Consider the following 21079-nt stretch of genomic DNA (forward strand, 5'->3'; position numbering starts at 1 on the left):
AATCATACTGCGGATGCATGCTTGCGTGAGAAAACTTAGTGGGAGCGATGAAAAAATGCCATTAGATTAAGGAGGTTTATTACTGAATTCCTTCCATTTTGTTGTTGTTGGTTTTTTTTTTTTTAAACCAGTCTCTTTGAAAGAAATACTGCATATTCAATTTGCACAGTTAGTTCAACTCTAAATCACTGTCATCATGGCTTAAACAACTGTTACGGGAAAAATAAATAAACAAAGCAGAAGTTAAATTAAATTCAAAAAAAAAAAACAACAAAAGCAAAAAAAAAAATCTACTGAAACATACAAAATCATGTAGATGGTCATTTTAAAGAATGTTCAAAGGTCATACGTGTTTTCATGTTAATAAAACTATAATGGCAAGAAAAATTAAAAAACAGTTTATCAACTATTTTAATGACTCAAAATGACATTAGCACCTGTAATCGGAGGAAGTGAAAGGCAAGGATTTAGGAAACATTCGCTGTGTTCTGAAAAAAAAGAACAAATTATACAAAGCCTTCACAATGTTTTTGTCGTTGTTTGTAAAAGCCTGGCCTTCTCGAAGGGCCCTCTGAGATTGCCTATGCAGTATTTCTAATTTCTTCTAGAGAATGACAAACCTCCTTAATTTAAATCGGGTGCAATAGACCACTGTAAAGGCATGCATCAGAACATTCAGGAACAGCCCAGTTAACATCAAACACTCGCACACACCCCCTCTGCTCCCCTAGCCCCCTCCTCATCCTTACTCAGACACATACAAAATAAGCAGACTGTATAAATCCCCGTCTAGGCATGCCTACCGCTCTCCGCTTACAGGCTCTGCAGTTATTTAAAAACACATTCCACTAGACTTACAATGTGCTTTTCATGCAACAATGAATGTTACTAGCTTTAAAAGGGCAGTCATGAAGCAATTAATTAAAATGCATAAACAAAAAGGCTGGCTAAGATGGGTTCCCCCCGCCCCACAACGTCCTGGCCTTGAATTTCTCCTGCCTCCCCCAGATAGAAGCCTGACATAAAAGAGTGGTCCTCAGAGTACAGCTCCCTTCCTCTATCCTGCTTATTCTAACTTACCATTGGTCTCCCCGGGCTGCTTGTCCCTTTTCCTCTTCTTCTTTTTCCCCTAGATAAACAGATGAAACACAGGGCATTACTTCAGGAAACAGACGGGAGGACGACAACGTCTGGGCTCACCTGGAGAGGCGGTGGCAGGAGGAGGGACACCACCTGCCATCTCCAGCCACACCCACTCCTGAGTGTTTTCCAAAAAACCCCAGTTCCCTTTAGTCCAGGTGCCCTTCGACTGTGCTCCAGCTAGAGGAACGCATGCCTAGCGGAAGAGCTGGTATCAGTGGGGCAGAGGGGAAGACTTCTTTTCCTGTACATCTGTGTCCACCCTCGAACCTGATCCAGAGCATCCATAAAAGGGGGAATGAGGCCTGGATGGGGAAAGATTCAGAGAGGTGTGGAGAGACAGGATTGGAAGTGGCCCAAGAGCCAAGGGACGAATGAGTGATTTTTGAGATGGCCACGAGAACCCCTTGCCCGATGCAAATCTCTTACTAAGGCCAAAAGCTGCTCGCTCGGAATCAAAAAATTAAGACTTAGTAGGGGATTTTCTTAGCACTGTAGCATGGGTCTTGATTTTAAAGTCAGAAGGGGAAAAAAAAAGCGAAATAAACCCAGAAACCATCTGAGCTCCTTTTCAAACTGCTGAGTGGACATCCATAAAGGAGAACATTTGGTCCTAACCATTTTCCACTTATGTAATGACTGTAATACTCCTAGTAATATGGACTTCCCTGTAGCTCAAACAGTAAAGAAACTGCCTGCAATGCAGGAGACCAGGGTTCGATCCCTGGGTTGGGAAGTTCCTCTGGAGAAGGGAATGGCAATCCACTCCAGTATTCTTGCCTGGAGAATTCCATGGACAGAGAAGACTGGCAGGCTACAGTTCATGGGGTCGCAGAGAATCGGACACGACTGAGCGACTAACACACATGTTATACTACTAGTAATGACAGCTACCATTTACTGAGCACATACTATGTGCCAGACATGGCTCTAGTGTGCTATGCCCAGTGACCCATTTATCCTCGCACAATCCTATTTAACAAGCACGATCACCATCAGATTTTACAGATAAGGACGCTGAGATACAGGGGTGCACGCAGTTTCCTGAAATGACATAGCTATCAGATGATGCTGTCGACGGGAACCCAGGTGACCTCAGTTCCACAGCCCTTATCCACTAGACTACGCTGCCTTCATATTTACGGCCTTGTCGTCTGAGGAAGGCTCTTAATGGATTACGGGTCAAGCATTGCATGGAGTCGTTCACATTCCCCACCTGACCCTCCCTGCTATCTTGACGGTCTGCCCACAGATGTGAATGTGCAATGGGATTGGGGATGAATTCTGCAGAGGTAACCACCTCCCCTCCTTATCTGAAACTAGTTTTCCCTCACCCCGATAGCTCTGGTCCCATCCACATGAATTAGCCGCCTGGTCTATATGAAATGTCACAAGCAAAATGTCACGTCTATTTGTTTCAGAATATGCAAACATCCTTTGCCTGGTGGTTGGCTTAGTTTGCGCTTCCCTAGTAGCTCAGCTGGTGAAGAATCTGTCTGCAATGCAGAAGACCCCCCTTCAATTCCTGGGTTGGAAAGATCTGCTGGAAAAAGGACAGGCTACCCACTCCAGTATTCTTGGGCTTCTCTGATGGCTCAGCTGGTAAAGAATCTACCTGTAATGTGGGAGACCTGGGTTTGATCCCTGGGTTGGGAAGATCCCCTGGAGAAGAGAAAGGCTGCTCACTCCAGTATTCTGGCCTGGAGAATTCCATGGACTATATATAGTTCATGGGGTCGCAAACAGCTGGACACGACTGAGTGACTTTCAGAAGTTCTCATGGTGTGTTGACATCAACTCAAGAAGAAACAAGAAAGAAAAGCCATAGGCAGAAAACCTGAAAACCCACCTGGCTCTGTGAGGGGGACACCAAGGCAGGGATGCCTCAGAGTCTTAGATCTACATGAGGGCTGAGGGTCAAGAGTCCTAGAGAAAGCCTCTCAAATCTGGGGGCCTGTGGCATCAGGGAAATCTCTCTGGGCCCTCATTGTTTCCACTAGAAACATGTTCCGTTCCTTGGCATACAACTTTAAAGAAGAAGCAAAGGAAGGAGTTTGTGTGTTTTCTCATGAGCCCCAGCTGCCCACCTTCATGTCTGTGCCTCTCCTACGCCAGGAGCAAAGCGCTACCCAGCCATCCTGGAACAGCAGGAGGAGCTAGCTTCAGTTTATTTAGGAACCTGAAAGAAAACCTCAGCCAGGCACAGAAATGGTTCAGTTCCAGGCAGTGCGGCATCCATGCAGTCAAGGGCTTCCCAGTCATCTCCAATATAGGGCTCACCCATGTTCAATCTCCTGAAATATATTCTGGAAGGCAGGTGACAATTCCTTCACCCCTGGGAAGCCATCCATGTGGGATACAAAACTGAGATGTTCATGACTGAGGCAATGACCGTTCAGACTAAATGCTTCTAGAGGGCAGGGACTGTGTCTTAACTGGAAGAGGATATGAAGGAACGAATCAACATCATGAAGTGAATAGGGAGATGCCTTTCAAGGGAGGCGGCCCCCTTGTTATCTCTTTAAATGTAACAAAAGAAGAAAAGGCCTCAAATATGATGGTGAGAGAGGGAAAAACTCACGATATGCAAATTACTGGGGATTTATCTCGTTGACTCAGTATAGAAGAGCTAGAAAGGAAGTAACTTCTATTACAATGTCACGGGTTAGACATCACTCTCTGACTGAAATCTTTTCTTGTGTGTTCCAGAGTGTGCACCAAGTCCAACCCCCCAAATGTGACTGTTTTACTCAATTCTATTCAGCTAAGGTAGCGTATAAAGGCTTCTATCACCACTGGGCTAGAAAAGCAGGATCGTGCAAGAGGCATAAGGATATCAGTTCAGAAAACTTTTCCCAGAAGAACCTTCAGAACTTGACAACAACACCCAGAGTAATTTATAGAAGCTTCTATGTCGTCAGTAAAAAAAAAAAAAAAAGCTAAATAGTTCCCACCACAATTCAATCTCTAAACAGTTTAATTCTTGTTCTAGACCACTTCCTGAGATGAGAGAGGAAGTGAATGAGAGAAGAAGGAAAGAATGAAAGAAGGAACAAATGGAGGGCTACGTGTGTTCAAAGCCACGTGCAATGAGCCGCTGATAAAGGAATCTGACAGTACCCCTTATGAGTGGTAAAGCTCCTATAGCCCCAAATCCAGATATTACCTCTAGACTTGATCTCAAGTCTTTTCAGGGGTTTCCCTATTATACCAAACCTTGTCCCAATGTAAAACCAAGCTAAAATCATTTCAAGTGTCTTGAGAACCTTCTGAAACCTAGAAAACACTTCTTAAGAAGCCTTGGGCAATATCTTGTCTTGAGTCCAGGAAGACCACGGCAGTATTCTTCTGAAGCTCTCACAAAGCCAGCCCATACCTTTGTGGAGATATCAGCCTATAGGACTCCAGGAGGCAGCACACACACAGACCACAGTGTGCATGGCACACCCTAAGGTTGTGCAGTGCAGGCCCTGCACAGCTGTACATGAAGGCTCTCGTCTGACCCAAAATGTCTACTGGGGATAGGACACCTAGAGAGTAGCTGAATTCCTCTCTGTGGTACAATTCTAGATTCCTCAAAGAATTGGATCTGTAGCAGGGAGAAGCTGGAGATGAACTCTAAGAACTTCTGACCCGAAACCAGGAGAGCAGCTGTCCTGAAATGAGATGGCTCTATGTGTGGGGAGCTGCAGGGCCTGCCTGCTGCTGGCAGTCTCCACCTCGAGGTCAGGTGAGGGTGAACAGCAAGCCTGTGGGAGAGCGTTAGCTTTCTTATCCTCTTCCTTTCAGCTCCAGAAGAAAGGCTCCTCCACTGCACACATGCTGAGGTCGAATGGAGAGGTCCCAAACAGCTAAGAGCCTGCGCCTGACCGTCTGTGAGTGACGAGGGCTCTGAGAGGAGCCAGTGTGTCATTGGGAAGTACAAGCACTGACTCCCGTTTCGACTCCCCAGGAGGAATCTGTTCTATTGCTGAGTGAAGTGCATGGGACCTACAAGGAGACGGGTGGCTGTGGAGATGAAGACACAGGTGTCTCGGTCCTCCCCATCCACATTACATACACGCGTGTGTGTAAAGGTGTGAGACTAAAGAGTGATGACACTTGGAACAGCAGGGCAGTGGAAGCAGAAAACAGTCTTATTCCAGGACCCACACATTCAATGCAGATGTCTTGTGCTTCCTGGTTAAGTTCTGAGAGAGCTCTGATTTAACTCAATCCCCACAATACTGTGTTGACAGTAAGCTCACAAACAGCAGTAACTGAATGGATCTCAACTCACATACACAGAGAGCTTCCCCACCACAGGGGAAGGCCAGAGGAGAGCTAGGTCAGGGAGCACGGATGGTAGAAGAATCATCCATGGCTCAGTACCATCAACAAGAAACAGGAGGAGATGCCTGCTGCCAGCATTAAGACGGGTTCTGTTTGCCCCCAAAGAGTGGATGGTAAAAATCACTTCATGAAACTAAATGCCAGGTAATGAAGTACGAAGCAAAATAAGAGACATTTCATCCATTAGAGAGGAGAATGAGCCCAGAACTTGAGTTCCTGGGCGAAAAACCAGAGTAAGAAAGAATGGTGAGGTGACAGAAGACAGCCAGTTCATGGGAGGAGAAGAATCCAGAGTGTTACAAGCACTGTGATTAGTAAAGACAACAACCCCTACAGTGTTTTCTAAAAAGTAGGAGAGGGGATTAGGCAAATCCCAGAGCCAACAAAAAGCTGAGGGACACACACAGCACCCAACACACACACCTCCCTGTGTCACTTCATCCATTCTGCCAAAAGATGGCTTCTACTGCCTACTTACACTCAGAGATATTCCCATCATGCCTCTCTCAAGATGCACTAGGCTTCCAACTTCTATTGTACCACATCCTAAACCAACAGTTTTTTTCCCTCTTAAGGGTGAAGGCCCTGCTAGAACAGCTGTGAAGAAGTAAATGCTCTCCTTTCAGCTGGCATCACTGCTGAGAAACACACAGGCCTCACTGGGTGTATTCTACAGCCATGCCTCTTCAAAGATGTGGGCAAGAAGGTATGAACAGCCCTAACCTGGCCCCACAGGTCCCCTGAGATGGAACACCAGCCCCCTTCCTCCTCCTTGAAGAACTATCCCATGTTGATAGAACCCTGCAGGAGGCTAAGACAGAATCCTCCAATCTGGTGCTGACGTAAGGTGCTAACAGTCACAGCTGGGCAGACTGAGTGGTACTGAAGCCCAATTCAGGTTGGCAGGTTGCATTTCCTTTGTCCAGATGGACATCCACCACATCTCTACAGCATCTAGTCCCGAGAAAAAGGAGCCACCTACATAGTTATCCCGTGCGGACCAGCCGGGGTACAGCTGCATGTGAAGCTGTCGCTCCTTCCGGGCCAGCTCATAGTACTTTGCTTGCTCTTCTCGGGACAGCGCATGCCACTGGAGGGGACAGGGTGAGAGACAGAGAGACACGCAGAAACGTCACAAACCACACTGTGGCTGGGGACGGACAGCGCTTCCGTCGCAAACGGTGTCATCTGAAGATGCCTATGGTCTGCAGGGCCTGGCACTAACAGGAGGGCCCAGACCAAACCTGACTTGTCGTCTATGATGTTTGAGTCTTTGCTCTCTGCAGGTGGAGAAGACCAGGGTGTGGCTGTTGTGAACATCATTTGAAGGCAGAGTTACTGCTTCCAACTCCACAAAGACCATGGAAGGAGTCAAAGTATGGCTCAAGGGAAAGGACGCTCCAAACCAATGGGGACAGGGACATGTCACCCCACCCACCATGTCCTATTCTGGCCCTCTTCTCCCAGCAGGCACGCCACTTACCCTCCGGCCCAGGATCTGGTTGATGGCTGCACTTTCTTTCAACGTGCACTCAGCTACAACCTTTGCTCTCATTTCCTTCATATACAACATGAATGCATTAAGAGGTTTCTTTATGTGGGGCTTCTTCTTTTCTTCTTCCTTTTTGGAGTCCTGATGCTTTCTGGATAGGGACAAAACAGACAGACGCAACCCAATGAACAACCCGATGAACAATCCCAAGGTCAGCTTCCTCCACAGCAGAAAGCCCGCCTCCTTGCCTGCTCAACGCCCTAAGCAATTCAGAAGGAGAAGCACACTTCTACTGGGTCTTCTCCATCCTGGGAAATGGAACAAAAACATCCTGGGGATGGGGGATGAGGGGGATTTTGTCATCACTTCCTCAAGGTTTCAGTTCAGTTCAGTCGCTCAGCTGTGTCCGACTCTTCGCGACTCCATGAACCGCAGCACGCTAGGCCTCCCTGTCCATCACCAACTCCCGAAGTTTACCCAAACTCATGTCCATTGAGTCAGTGATGCCATCCAGCCATCTCATCCTCTGTCGTCCCCTTCTCCTCCTGCCCTCAATCCCTCCCAGCATCAGGGTCTTTTCAAATGAGTCAGCTCTTCGCATCAGGTGGCCAATGTATTGGAGTTTCAGCTTCAACATCAGTCCTTCCAATGAATACCCAGGACTAATTTCCTTTAGGATGGATTGGTTGGATCTCCTTGCAGTCCAAGGGACTCTCAAGGTTTAGAAACACAAAATTTTCCCCAGAGGGAAAAGCACATTGTGACCGTTCCCACCTCAGCCAGTGTCTCTTGCGGGATCAGGGACGGTAGGTGCGTGTGCGCTCAGTCGTGTCTGACTCTTTGTGACCCCAAAGACTGTAGCCCACCAGTCTTCCCTGTCAATGGGATTTCCCAGGCAAGGATACTGGACTGGGTTGCCATTTTCTCCTCCAGGGAACCTTCTCAGCCCAGGGATCGAACCTGAGTCTCCTGTGTCTCCTCCATTGGCAGGCAGAAGTGCTTGCAAATCCCAGTCCCTCCAAGAAAGAGCTGTGTTCTCCCCCACAGTGGGCACATGCCTCCCTCTCTGTAAGGCAGGTGCTTACTGAAGTCTGACCAACCTCGGGTAGGGCCACCACCCAGGCACCACGGGCTAAACGCACGGTGAAGGAGAAGAAGAGGACACTTACGCGCTGTGGAGTGAGCCGACTTCACTCTGAGAGGATTCCTGTTTGACGGTCGGCGTGACTATGGCCGGGTGGGGAATGCCGGTCGTGTGTAGAGTGTGATGTGGTGGGACCATATGGGGAGGGAACCTAGAAGACAGAAAGCTGTGTAAATCGTCAGAATCAAAATGAATGAATGGGGAGGGATGTGTACACACAATTAAAAGAAAAAAAAAAAGAAAGAAACAGCACGTAACACTCACATGAAAGCAACCCAAGGCATATGAAACCTGTCAGCATTAATTAGTGATAAATTAAACATAATGATTCTCATAATGTCATTAAAGCCAATCTTCCCCTTCATTATTGCTACTGACATGAGACATTACAATTGCTAACATCTTCAGCAAAAGGCAAGTTCAGCCGGTATACTTGGAAGACAAAGTAGGCTTGGACTACTTGCTGGAGATCACAAGTCCACTGGTTTGGGAGGACACTGTTAGTGGCATCTAAGACTATTTCTTAAGTCCTAATCAGCACTAGAATGAAAGATGAAATCTTTTGTTGCATATTGACAGCTAAATAAAATATTAACGCGGCTGAAGTATACATACATTTTTTGACAACGCCGCGCATGCCTCATTAGGCCTCATTCTGTTGATGGGAACGCAATAAAATTTTTATTTCTCTTTTGCTGCTGTGGTCCCATCGTTTTGACAGTAATGGGAGAGAGTGAGGCAGAAAGATGGGGGGAATCCAAATCACTGCCATCTGGTTCCCAACATACGTCACAGATGTTTTAAATAACTTTGTATCAGAGATGGCCCCAAAAGAGCATTTTACACAGACAACCCCCCTGAGTGAAGCTTTGAATTCTGGGATTTGTATATCCTCTCCCACTCTAAAATTCTAGGGTTCCTAAATTACTTTTACTTAAAATACTGCCTATGCATTAGAAGATCTTACAAAGGATGATAAGAATTATTAATAAAGAAAAGAATAGTCTGTGTTTTCCCTCTAATACTGTTTACTTTCAGGCATGTTATTTTGGACATGGTTTAAGCCATAAATCGCCATTTCTCAACCATGCAAACTAGCCAGAACATTCAGAGCTTATTTTAAAATGCTCTTGGTTCATCTCCAAACTGACAACGGGATGCAACCCATGCTGCTGCTGCTGCTAAGTCGCTTCAGTTGTGTCTGACTCTGTGCGACCCCGTAGACAGCAGCCCACCAGACTCCCCCATCCCTGGGATTCTCCAGGCAAGAACACTGGGGTGGGTTGCCATTTCCTTCTCCAGTGCATGAAAGTGAAAAGTGAAAGTGAAATCACTCAGTCATGTCCAACTCTTAGCGACCCCATGGACTGCAGCCCACCAGGCTCCTCCGTCCATGGGATTTTCCAGGCAAGAGTACGGGAGTGGGGTGCCATTGCCTTCTCAGGATGCAACCTATAGCTCTCGTCTTTTCTGATACACTTGGAGTCACAATTTGTTCTCGGTTAGAAGAACTACCCTCCTTAAAGGAATGTACATTACTGTAGAGAAAGGTGGAATGAGGGATTATAAGGGGTGATTCCCCCAAAGAAAACAAAAGGGCAGCCCTCAGGTTCTGCCCTGACAAGATTAGGCAAGTTTAGGTGAAGGGGGAACCCAGATCAAGCAACTGCTGCTTTCAGCATAAATCCAAACCATGACCACCCCACGTACAAACCAGGGAAGGACCACCTGCTCTTTAGGAAGTCAATTCTGCTGGTCACTGGAGGTGCTAATGAGACTTTATTGTGACAGTTAGTTCACAAGGATCCTGTACTTATTTACAAGGTTCTTTTCCTATGTGGACTGGAAATCTAAGTAGTTTTCATTTTACCAAAAGAATGCAGCAAATGTTCATCAGAAAAAAAGATGAAAAATTAAAGTCCTAACTGACTCTGCACAGATCAACAGAGAAACTACCAATAAATAATGCAGAGTTTTGAAGAGGGCCCAAAATCACAGTGGACATTTGACTTGGAATTTCTACCCTGATGCGGTTTTCTCCCATAGCTGCCTTGACAAATTTACCACAGTTTGGTAACAATAGCATGATTAAATAAGAGTCATGCAAGTTCTTTTAGGGTGTCAAGAAAAAGAAAAAAAGAAAAGAAAAACCCTGAGAGAGAGAGAGACTGAGAAAAAAAAAAGTAACTTCCATCCCCATCCCCTCTCCCCCAACAAAAAATAAAGAACAAAGCTTGGGAGGTACTTGGGCTCCCAAGTTACACCCTGTTCCTTCCCAGAGTTTGAAGGCCTCTGAGAAAACGTAAGCTAAGAACATGTGTTCTTCGAAGCCCTTGGGTGAAGCAGTGGGTGGAGTGGCAGCTTTTACTGTGAATTTTAAAGGCTTGACATTCCTCAAATACATATGTTCCCTTCCTGCTGACTGAGAATATGTGTACAGACAGACAGAGAGAGAGAGAAGGGGGAGAGAGAAAAAATACTCTGTGTGCATTTATGTCTGTGTGTGTGTGTGTACACCAAACACCACAGTCAGACACCAGAATGTGAGTACATTCTGGGGTGGGGAAACATTTCTAGTGTCGCCATGAAGACCAAATACTGCCAAGTTCACATACCTACACCCACATCCCTATACCTGAGAAATGTATGACCGAGAAAGGGACTCGCGTGTGTTTGTGTGTGTGTATGGGCTATACACATACTTTCATGTAAGAAATTCCTTTCTGCAGACAACTATTTCGTGCAATGCAATAAACACCCTAAAAATTCTAAGCAGCTCATTATATCCCCCCGTCTGCTTTCATGGCTCCAAGCCAGAATATAATGATGAACCTTAACTTGTTAAGGACAACTAATTTTTGTTTCTGGCTGTCTCAGGGGCTTCTGCCTTCCCCACTCACGCTTTCCTTCACTGTTGACACGTTTCTGTTAACTGGATGTCATCTGCCGGCCTTGATTTTATGCACAAGCAGTGGGATGCATTTTCCTGTGCAACAAGCCTGCTTTGAGCTGCATTAGGTTTGTCATTATTCTCTCATTTCCCCCCTTGCACTTGTAACATTTCATCTCTTCCTGCCTTATTTTTTGTGAGCCACGGTGCACCCACATTATGGTTTATACATGATCTCGCTCCCTTTGAAGCCGGCAGATTTCAGAGCCCGCTCTCGTCAGGAGAAGAGCCTTGCGCCAATTTAGCAGGCTGAGGGCCCGGAGCTCCAACATCTCAATCTAAAGGGGGTCACAGGGTGGCACAAGTGAGTGTCAGCAAGAGCTGTTTAATTGCCAATCTAGGCTTCTCCATGGTGTTTAAAGTATAATGACCCATCACTTAATTCTGAGAAGCCCTGGCCCCGCTGCTGAAGAGAATGAATATCAAAGGGTGTTCTGGAACAGGGCAAGCTGCCTACATTCCCTATAACTGCCATAAGTATAATAGACCCACACTTCTGTCGCCCCATTACCACAATAATGTATTTAATTTGCTGTATACGCTTTTTAACTAGCTACCTTTCATAAGGCCTACCTGGGGAATCGGCTGCCTACCCCCCGCACCTCGAGCCCCCTAACCTTCCCTCCCACCGTTCCCTTCCTCTCCTCCACCCCCTGCCCACCTAGAAATCATTGGCTAACCTCCTAATGATAATTCAATCGATAAGCTTAACCTCAATCCCTATCCTACGATTACTGCACCGCTTTGAACCTCTGGAATGCACCAGAAACAAACACGAAAAATAATCCGGTGCGTGGGAGGAATGCTGGTTCAGAGGAGGCAAGCCGTGGGTCCAAGGTGCTCAGAAGCAGTTCTCCTCCTGGGAGACTCCCTATTCGTTCCCAGGCTTTGCGAGGTTGTGGTGACATTATTTAATGAGAATAACTTTCCTCTTCTTGCTAGAGAAGAGGACACACAAGCATTTTCCCGCCTAACCGATACTGGTGTGGATTTAGAAATTGACATGATTTATCACAGGTGGGAAACAGATAAATTCTTTACGGCTGCACAATACCCATGGCATGATGACAAACGTTAGAGATGCTACAATTTATACTTCTTCATGAGTGTGGTTCTCTCTCCTCCACCAAAATCACTGTTTCGTAAGTAGGAAAAGAGGCATCATGGCCCGTCTTTCCAACCCTTCCTTTGGTCTAGGGTCCTCACACTGGCTACAGAGATTGGGGAAGGAGGCTGGGAGATGGCATCCCTGCCATGTAAATGCATGCTAATTTAATTAGGGGCCATCCTCAAAATGGATTTGTTGTTGCAGCCCATCAGGAAAGTCTAAACCTCCACCGATTTAATTAACTTGACTGAAAATCAGATGAACAGAAAATAAAACTATCATTAGGAGCAATTAGTGACTACTTAAACATACTGCTGCCAACCAGTTTGTAAATAAACTAGCAGTCACTGAAAAATTAGCCAGAATTAATTAGAAAGGGGGGGAAAGGAGAACATGGGGATTAAAAAGATCTAGGTACACACATGCGGGTATTTGTGTATATGTGTTCTATATACATTATATGCTTAAAGATATGTGAATGTATACATAATCAAAGTGAAGTCGCTCAGTCGTGTCCGACTCTTTGCGACCCCATGGACTGTAGCCTACCAGGCTACAGGCTACCAGGCTACGGAGGTCCATGGGGTTTTCCAGGCAAGAATACTGGAGTGGGCTGCCATTTCCTTCTCCAGGGCATCTTCCCGACCCAGGGATCGAACCCAGGTCTCCCACAATGCAAGCAGATGCTTTACCCTCTGAGCCACCAGGGAGGATTTTTTTTAAACTTCAAAAAATATAGAGCCGCAAAGGCCAACATGGTCTCCATCAGCCACATATGGCTACTGTGTACTTGAAATGTGTCCAGGCCAAACTGAAAAGTGTTATAAGTGTAAAATATACATCAGATTCCAAAACTAAGTACACAAAGAGTTAAGAACTCATTAACAGTTGCTTTACAGAGATAATGTGTCAGAATGATGTTTTGACTAATTAGGTTGAATAAAATCAATCATTAAAAATAATTTTGTCTAAGTTTTCTCTCCTCTTCTTTTAAAAAATAGGGTTACTAGAAAACTTAAAATTCCCTTTGTACATTCCCTACATATAAGGCTCACCTTCCATTTGTACTGGACACTGCTACTTTAGACAGAGATGTGTTTGGGTAGGGGAGGAGGTGGGCGGGAGGGGGATGCTCTTTTTTGTTTATGCTTAAGAGCCTGGAGCTTTGAAAAGACCAATAACCCTCCCTCAAATTCTTTGTATATACAATAATAACCTTACCTACACCCTTTCCTTTCTTCCCTGGTTTAGGGTAACAGTGAAATAACACTTTAAAAAGCTCCCCGTGTCCTAATTATTTCTTCCTGCCTTCTTAAGTTCTTAAAAATACTGACTCAGAAATTCAACCTTAAAATTCTGGCATCACCCACCTGGGAAGTTAGTTCAGAGCAATTTTTTCAATATTTTCTAGGAGAAAAGCCTAACACTCTATGGGTCTTACAGCCTTAGACCTACACGTAGCAGACATGCCCGGATGGTCTGGGAGCATCCAGAGAACTTTCTGCAAAGTGACTCATGGCTGTGGTTGAAGGCGCTGGGTCTTGGAACTCACCTGGACATGGAAGCGTTGACAGTCAGGGCTGTGGGGTAGGGGTGACGGAATCCTCCTGTCGTGATGGGGTACACGGGCTGGCCTTGCCTACAAAGAGCGGGGTACACGGTGAGAACGTGCAAATGGGGGTGGGGTGGGGAAAAGGAAAAGAAGAAAAAGGAAAAGTTCTCTCTGCACAGTAAGCTTTATTCTCATTTGATCAGAACAAAAATCTTGGGGATTGTACAGGAAGGATCAAAGGGAAGAAACACAGAACAATTTGAATGCCATAAATCTGATAGGAATGGCTAATTAAATTTTATAACCTTTGCTTATGTCAATAGAGACCCTCTCCCCAAGCTGAAAGTAGGTGTTTTGTTGTAATAATTAAAGGCGAAGTCTCGCTTGCTTTAATGGAGCCATCACACTAATTGAGGGCTACACATCCAAAGGAAAACAATAATGAATGTAAATTTATACCAAAATAAAGTACAGTGAATCAAAGGACTTCAGTTGCGCTTTGGGCCTCTTTCGGTATTTAGATCTCGGTGAGAAAACATTAAATTAACAGAGCTTAATTTGTAGCCTTTTGTCAAATTAACAAGTGTTGACAAGAGTTACCGGGGGGAGAATCCCCAAGAAGAATTGTGGGTAACCAATAGACAATCACACCTCATTACAATAATTAAAAAATACAGCAACATGCAAAATAGCATCCTCATGAAAGACACACAACTCTTCCTGACAGAGGGTTGTCTGAGTTGGCTATTCCTTTTTATCTAGCCTTCAAATATCTCCCCATCAGCTGAATGGGGCAACTGATGACTGAGGACTAGTGGAGGCATGGCCCCGCCCACTGAAGAAGAAGAAATAGGACACACACTCCCATCCACATCTACCCTTCCTAATAAAGTTCAGGAGCAAAAAATGAACTGAAACTACACCTGGGTTGGTATTTAGTACAGCTACTGTGTAACACAAGGTTTTTTTTTTCCTTTAAAAAAAAAAAAAAAGAAAGAAATTGTAGAATATGCTGAGCTGGAGAAATCAAGGTGCAACTGGGGAGAAGAGGTGAACCACTTTGAAACTGTATCTTCTTTAAGGTCATGAAAGGTTAACTTCCCCAAGACCCAAACTTGAGAGTTTTTCCAGGATTTATTCCTGATAGGATTCAACAAATTGTCCTGTGTTTTTAAGTAGTAGAGATCACCGATCAACGTGGAGAAAGATATACACAGAAGCACTCCGTCAGAAGTCACGGTTACATGCACGCACACAAATACAGGCACGGTATGCCCATACGTTAAAGGGCCCTCTGCTCTGACTTTAAAACACATGTCAAAGTTGTCTAGGAAAGGTTAATGGGTGGTGCCAGAAAAGCAGACTAGGTGACAGGAAGACAAACTGTAAAAGCAGTCTGATGATGTGGAGCGCTGCCAGGACCTAGGGCTGATACTCAGGAAGGCCCCGTGCCCTGTAGTGAGGACTCCAACGACCCCACACTCCCTCCCCTCAGAGTTTGGTGAGCCACTTAACATGCAAAGACTCTCAGAGAGAGATGCTGGTTGGAGAACATGGAACTTCTCAACAGATGCAAATTTCCACTGTGGCTGTCAAGCTCGGGAATGATGGCTGGGGTCGGGGGTGGGGTTGTGACCCTCTGACTCCCACTCCCGGATTTCAAAACTAACCCACTCCTCTGCTGCCTCAGTCCAATGACAGGACTCCAGTTTGGGCTGCCACCTGAAGAGGCATGATAGGCTTCACAGGAGAGAAGCCCTCAGTCTTCTGCAATTCCCAAAGTACCTTAAGGGTATCTATGTTCCCAGAGAAGAACCTACAGCCTTTGGTGACCATGGGTTAAGAATGCTGAATATCAATAGCTTTTCTCTTATATCATCCATCTGAATGGCTATTGACTTGCCTGCTTTTCCATTGGGCAGATCAGCAAGCATCTTCCCCACAACACCCCACCCATGGCCCTCCCTCCCCTCTCATGTCTTCTAAAGACACACACACACACACACACACACACAGAATAAATAATAAGCATGCCCGTGTAAGAAACAAAAAGGAAATTAAAAAATGGAACTCCTTACTGTGGTACTAACCATCCTAGCGGATGGGGGATTTGTCCTACGGTGCCAGGTGACAGTGGGTAGTACGGAGATATATCTGGAGGGTGCGGAGGCCGTGGGATTCCTGGAAGAAGAAGCCACAGTTTAGGTGCAAGAGAAAGAGAGAAGTGAAGAGAAACCATCAAGTGATGGAAACAGGGAGAGGATAAAGAGAGATATCACCTCTGTAATCCTAGCACGAGCGGTTTTCCATGAGTCTGATCCTAAGACTTGTCGGTAAGTTTCATCTCATTATCCCTCTGCACCAGCTTGAAAAATTCATCTTCTTCTAGATGGATCATACACTGGCTAAACACATACAGACTTAGAAAATGCCAGCTTGAATATTTCTGCCTCATGGGATCGGTGTGATTATTTGAATTGGGGAAAAAAAAATCTGAAGGGGCTGGCACATAGTAGGGGATCGAGTAATATTAGATCCCTTTATCCCCAGAGCTTGTCCTTTTCTTCTCTTTAATTCTAATGACTTTCCTGCATGAGAGTTATTCCTCTGGTTTCTAACATACTTTTGGAGTTATGGCTTTTAGAAAGGTTACTTCTTTCTAAAAAGGAAATCAGCTTCTAAAAATTAACATCTAAAAAAGTTGTGCTAAGTCACTTCAATCGTGTCCGACTTTGTGACCCTGTGGACTGTAGCCCACCAGGCTCCTCTGTCCATGGGACTTTCCAGGCAAGTGGGAAGTCCAGGGTGGGTTGCCATTTCCCTCTTCCAGGGGCTCTTCCCAACCCAGGGATCGAACCAGTGTCTCTTACATCTCCTGCATTGGCAGGCGGGTTCTTTACCACTGTTTAAATCTGTCGAACTCTGATTGAAGATGAGCTGTAGGAGAAACTCAACCAATGCCTTGGAACCTTATCTAAGGAAAATCTGAACTGACCAGACCAGGAGATGCTGGAGGCCTGGTACATCTGGCTCTAGAACCTGGCCTTCTAGAGGACAGAGGCCACTGCGGACGGGTACTGTGGGACCATGGGGCTGAGGAGCGAGCTCTGAAGGTCCATGCGCCACACACCCATTAGCTCCACAGGCACATATCCTGCAACTGAGAAATCCTTGGTTTCTTAGAAATCAAGAGGGCTGGGAACAATTCAGGCCCAGAGCAGTAGACCTACACCGCTCAAGTGGAAAGCAAAATGAACAATTCCTCAGAATTAAAACAGGACTGAAGGGAATGAGCTGTGTGTTCGCAGATGAAAACTATTTCATTTTTTTAAAATTCGTTCAGGAAGCTTTTAATCTGTAAATTAAGCCTCCCTGGGTGACATTTTCATGCAGACACTGCTTTCTCTCTATTACAAAAACCAAACAGATTAGCTGGGCTTGGACCCTACACCAAGCCACTCGAACACTTGAAAGAATGTTCGCAGAGGAAAAGTAAACAGTCCGCAGACGTTAATCATATGTTTTACGATAACCATTTAAAAGCTATTCCCTGTACTACCATTATTTAAATGAGACGTTGAAACTGCCATTCACTCGTGGAGCCTGGGGCCGGCTGGCGGCCTCCTCCAGCCATCCCAGCGCCAGGCTCGGTCCCCCACGAGCACAAAGGGGGCTCAGAGGCTGCTGAAAACCAGCTAATGTGTGGCTTCATTCAGGGGCAGCAAAGACGGCCTGAACAGGCAGTCTACCTCGGCCCAGCATCCAACAATTCCTTCCGATCAAGTGACATGGAATAGCCATTCTGAATTCATCCTGCTAATTAACCAGCTGAGAAGAGAAACCAACGCCAGCAAGTGCATCGCCAGGCCGGAAAGAGACTGGCCTTAGCTGTTCTCCCAAGACCACCCCAATTTGTTTTAAATCTTGTTTCAGGGGAGCTACAAGTAACCTCGCCTTCTTCCTCTTCCCACTTTTGGGAAAAGGCACTTGGATGGAAAGGAGAGGACAAGCATAAAAGCTGGAGTCATGTGGCATCTTCTGCCTGAGACCCTAATGGCTGTTCCTTGATGCAATGAGGAAATCATCTTGGACTTGGGTTTTCCTGTCTGTAAAATGGGCTTGAGAATAAAGACTCAGGATATTACAGGGGAGGAAGAGCCCAAATACATCAGCAAAGAGAATGCAGAACCCAGTGATGTGATCTCTCAAGGGTGCACTAAGTCATTGCCAAGGGACTATGGTCCCTTAGCCACCAAGGGAGCTGGGGCTTCAGGGAACCATGCTGTTAGGGCTCTTAGACTCCCATGGAGCTGAGGAGGAGTCCATGAGATGCCTCTAAAACCATTACTGCCTCCGAGTCTGTCTGAGATTCTTGGAGTTATAAGCCACTCCTGAGAATAGCCACCCCTGAGAACAGAACTCATAGCAAGGTTCCCAAGAGAGCCCCTCAGGGGTACCTGGAGCTCTGGAGAGACCTGAGCACTGAAAATGGACTTCTCCAAAGGGGAGGAGAGATCCACTCCCTCACCAGGCTCTGGTTTCCTGAAAGAGGTTCCCGGCCAACACGTGGGAGAGGAACAGGGGCCCCTCCACTGGTGCCCCCAGCCCAAGTCCCCAAACCACCCCCCCGCACCGCAGCACATCCTCCAGTGGTCCCGGGACACACGCCTCCTCTGCACCCAAGCACGCGTCCTACCTGTTTTGGGGTCTACGTCAGCTGGTAAGTGTGGAGGTGGGTTTCCCGGCGTGAAGTGTTCATTGCTGTACGTGATAAGAGGCGTGAGAGGGTGGACATGATGCGGGTGCTGCACAACCGGCACTTTGTTCGACTGCAAAGAGGGAAAGACACAGTCAGGCCAGCTCCGGTGGCCCAGGAGCCCGACCTGGGCAGGCCCGCCCACACCCTCCCACCTGGATTAATAAGCACAGAAGGGGACACAGTCAGGCCGGCTCCAGCGGCCCAGGAGCCCGACCTCGGCAGCCCTGACCACACCCTCCCACCTGGATTCCCTAAGTGCAGTCAACCCCGCCTGGCCCTGGTCCCTGTACTAAAATAGCAGAGGGTGATGATTCAGCTCTCTGGGCAGGTGTGCCTTGGTCTTTACACCCCCACCCCACCCCCACCACTGAGCCTGGCTTTTAAAATACCTTCTCCACCACCACCACCACCACCCCCCTGTCACAGAGCCCAAGAATATGCACTTTTCCCATCGGCAGGTAAATCGGAAGTGATGGCTTTAATCCCCCAGGCCTACTGTGCTTCTGCAGGTGGTGGTCTCTCCCACCCCAGGGCCCCACGGGAGGAAGGCAGGCTTCACGGGAGAAGGCTTCCGTTACAAGAAACTGGCAGGGCCCTAATCCCAGCCACCTCATCCAGCACCCCAGGCTCTGAACCCCTCCCACCTCCTTAGAACCAGTGGGCAAGCTACAATCCTTCACAGGCAGCGAGGATGAAAAGCCTCTCTCTGGTCTGGTTGGGAGTGTGAACTTTACCAGAAAGCTCTAAACTGCCAGGCGAGCACCTGCATATTTTATGCAGATTACAGCAGCCTGGATTCATTATGAGAATCTCATTAGGAAGTCACAGGGAATGCTAACAAATTAACTGGATGATGATGAATTGAGCTAATAAAGGGTATGTACACATTTTAGAAACAAGCAGTTCTGGAAAACAACATACAGGCGATTTTTATGTTTGGGAAGTGTTGACAGGTTAAGAGAAGGAGGATTAAAAAAGAAAAGCATCTTAAAGATTTTTCTAGTTGCAATGATCAGACCTGCCCAAATTATTCTCCATTCCTTCCCCTACCCTACTCTCAACCATCCCTCCCCCTCCCTATGCGATGCTGTAACTTAGCCCAGCAAGATCACAAAGAAAAAATTAAGCTGAAACAAGCGAACTACTGGGCCATTTACCGAGAGTAATCCAATTGCAAAAAACCCTATTCCCAATAGAGGATTTTCACTAAAATCCTACAACAGGGACATTTAACCAGATTAGGTACCAGCGAAGATAAAGAGGCTAGTATTAGATGATGAATGGATTAGAGTCAACTTTCATTTTAGAACGTGTCTTCATTTCCTTTTATTACTTTTAGGAAGGCACAACTTGCATTAACATCAAGGAAAAGGAATTGCATTAAAAGAAAAGAAGGAAGGTTCCAGTGCTGCCCACTAGCGCCTCTTGAGTTCAGGGACCACCAAGCAGTTAGTCCTCTTTACGTTTTTCTTGTCTTTTTTAAAAATAAATAAATAAAAATAGGTGAAGAAGGTGTGTCATAGAGTAAGAGTATTTCTTACCACAGTTAACTGTGCGGAAGGCATTTTAAAAGGTGCTTCTAACTTTTCCATGGGTATGTTTGGAAAGGAAAATATGTACTTTCTAGATGCTCCCGGAAAAAAACGAAAACAGAAAAAGAAGTCACATGCCCAAAAGCCAGGCTTAATGATTCCTACAAACAACTGGATACTTTTAGAGAAAGACAGATGGAAACTAGTGGCTCACAGAAGCCTTGGACTGTGAATTATCATTCTGCAATCAGAACACTGAAATTCAAAGCACCCAGTAACACTTCCTTCGTCAGCAGCCACGAAAGTCTGGGCATGACCAAAGAGAGCAGAGCGCAGGACTGCCACTCCAAGGCCAGGGCCAGCATCTCACAGACATGCACTGAGTTTTCAGGAACCATTTCTGTCTAGGACAACTTGAAAACTACCCAACAAAAACGCTCCCACTGTGTGCTGGGGTGGAGATGGAATAGAGCAAGGAGCACACACATCAGATGAACTTGAGACCATCAGGAGGAAAGGAAAATGAGAGTTGCTGCCTTCTACAAGTTTTCTATCTGGAGAGATACACAACTGCTGAAATGAATGCAGACCAGCCCCAGTTTAGAATAACTGTGGAAAAACTCTGGGACCCTGGGAGGAACCACGGATAGGCCAGGGGAGGGGAGACTGTCACTGAGGAGCTGAAGGACTTTGAGGGGATGGGACCACAGAAACAATGGAAGAAAACAAGTGTGTAAGTCTATGACGGGAGAAGAGCGGTGCGACTTGTATTTCTCTGCTGAGTCAAGCACCTCTCAAGATGATTCTCACAGGCATGGGTTCCTATTACTAAGAAAGCTTCTCAGGGACCTGACTCAGTGGGTCTGGGCTCAGGACCCAGGTATCTTGGATCTGCCTATGGAGGGCCACAGGTACCTCTTCTGTTCAGCCATGACCCCTAGACCAGAGAACCACAAGGTTCCATACAAGCACAAAAGGTTAAGAGACTTGAATCCTAATCATGGATCAAGTATTAGTCCTGAAAGAATTCATGGGAAGGGCTTAGTATTAAATATAAAACCTGAGACACG

The 21079-nt window shown here is 46.2% G+C and overlaps 1 protein-coding gene across 33 annotated transcripts in view; it reads right to left on the reverse strand.

Moving 5' to 3' along the window:
- Positions 1-21079, reverse strand: part of TCF7L2 (transcription factor 7 like 2) — a 202567-nt gene that overhangs the window by 8385 nt on the left and 173103 nt on the right. For 11 of the 33 annotated variants that reach the window (XM_070363907.1, XM_070363906.1, XM_070363903.1 and 8 more), the window contains 8 exons: positions 18415-18547; positions 15797-15899; positions 13719-13805; positions 8134-8274; positions 6956-7115; positions 6455-6562; positions 1081-1129; positions 438-488 (listed from right to left, as the gene is read on the reverse strand). In XM_070363907.1, coding sequence (XP_070220008.1) covers positions 438-488; positions 1081-1129; positions 6455-6562; positions 6956-7115; positions 8134-8274; positions 13719-13805; positions 15797-15899; positions 18415-18547 — 832 coding nt within the window. Of the gene's footprint in view, positions 1-437; positions 489-1076; positions 1130-6454; positions 6563-6955; positions 7116-8133; positions 8275-13718; positions 13806-15796; positions 15900-18414; positions 18548-21079 lie in introns of all 33 variants that reach the window. The other 22 variants (XM_070363911.1, XM_070363917.1, XM_070363916.1 and 19 more) reach the window with 7 other exon arrangements.

The sequence above is a fragment of the Bos mutus genome, chromosome 26 (assembly GCF_027580195.1).
Source record: "Bos mutus isolate GX-2022 chromosome 26, NWIPB_WYAK_1.1, whole genome shotgun sequence".
Lineage (NCBI taxonomy): Eukaryota > Metazoa > Chordata > Mammalia > Artiodactyla > Bovidae > Bos > Bos mutus.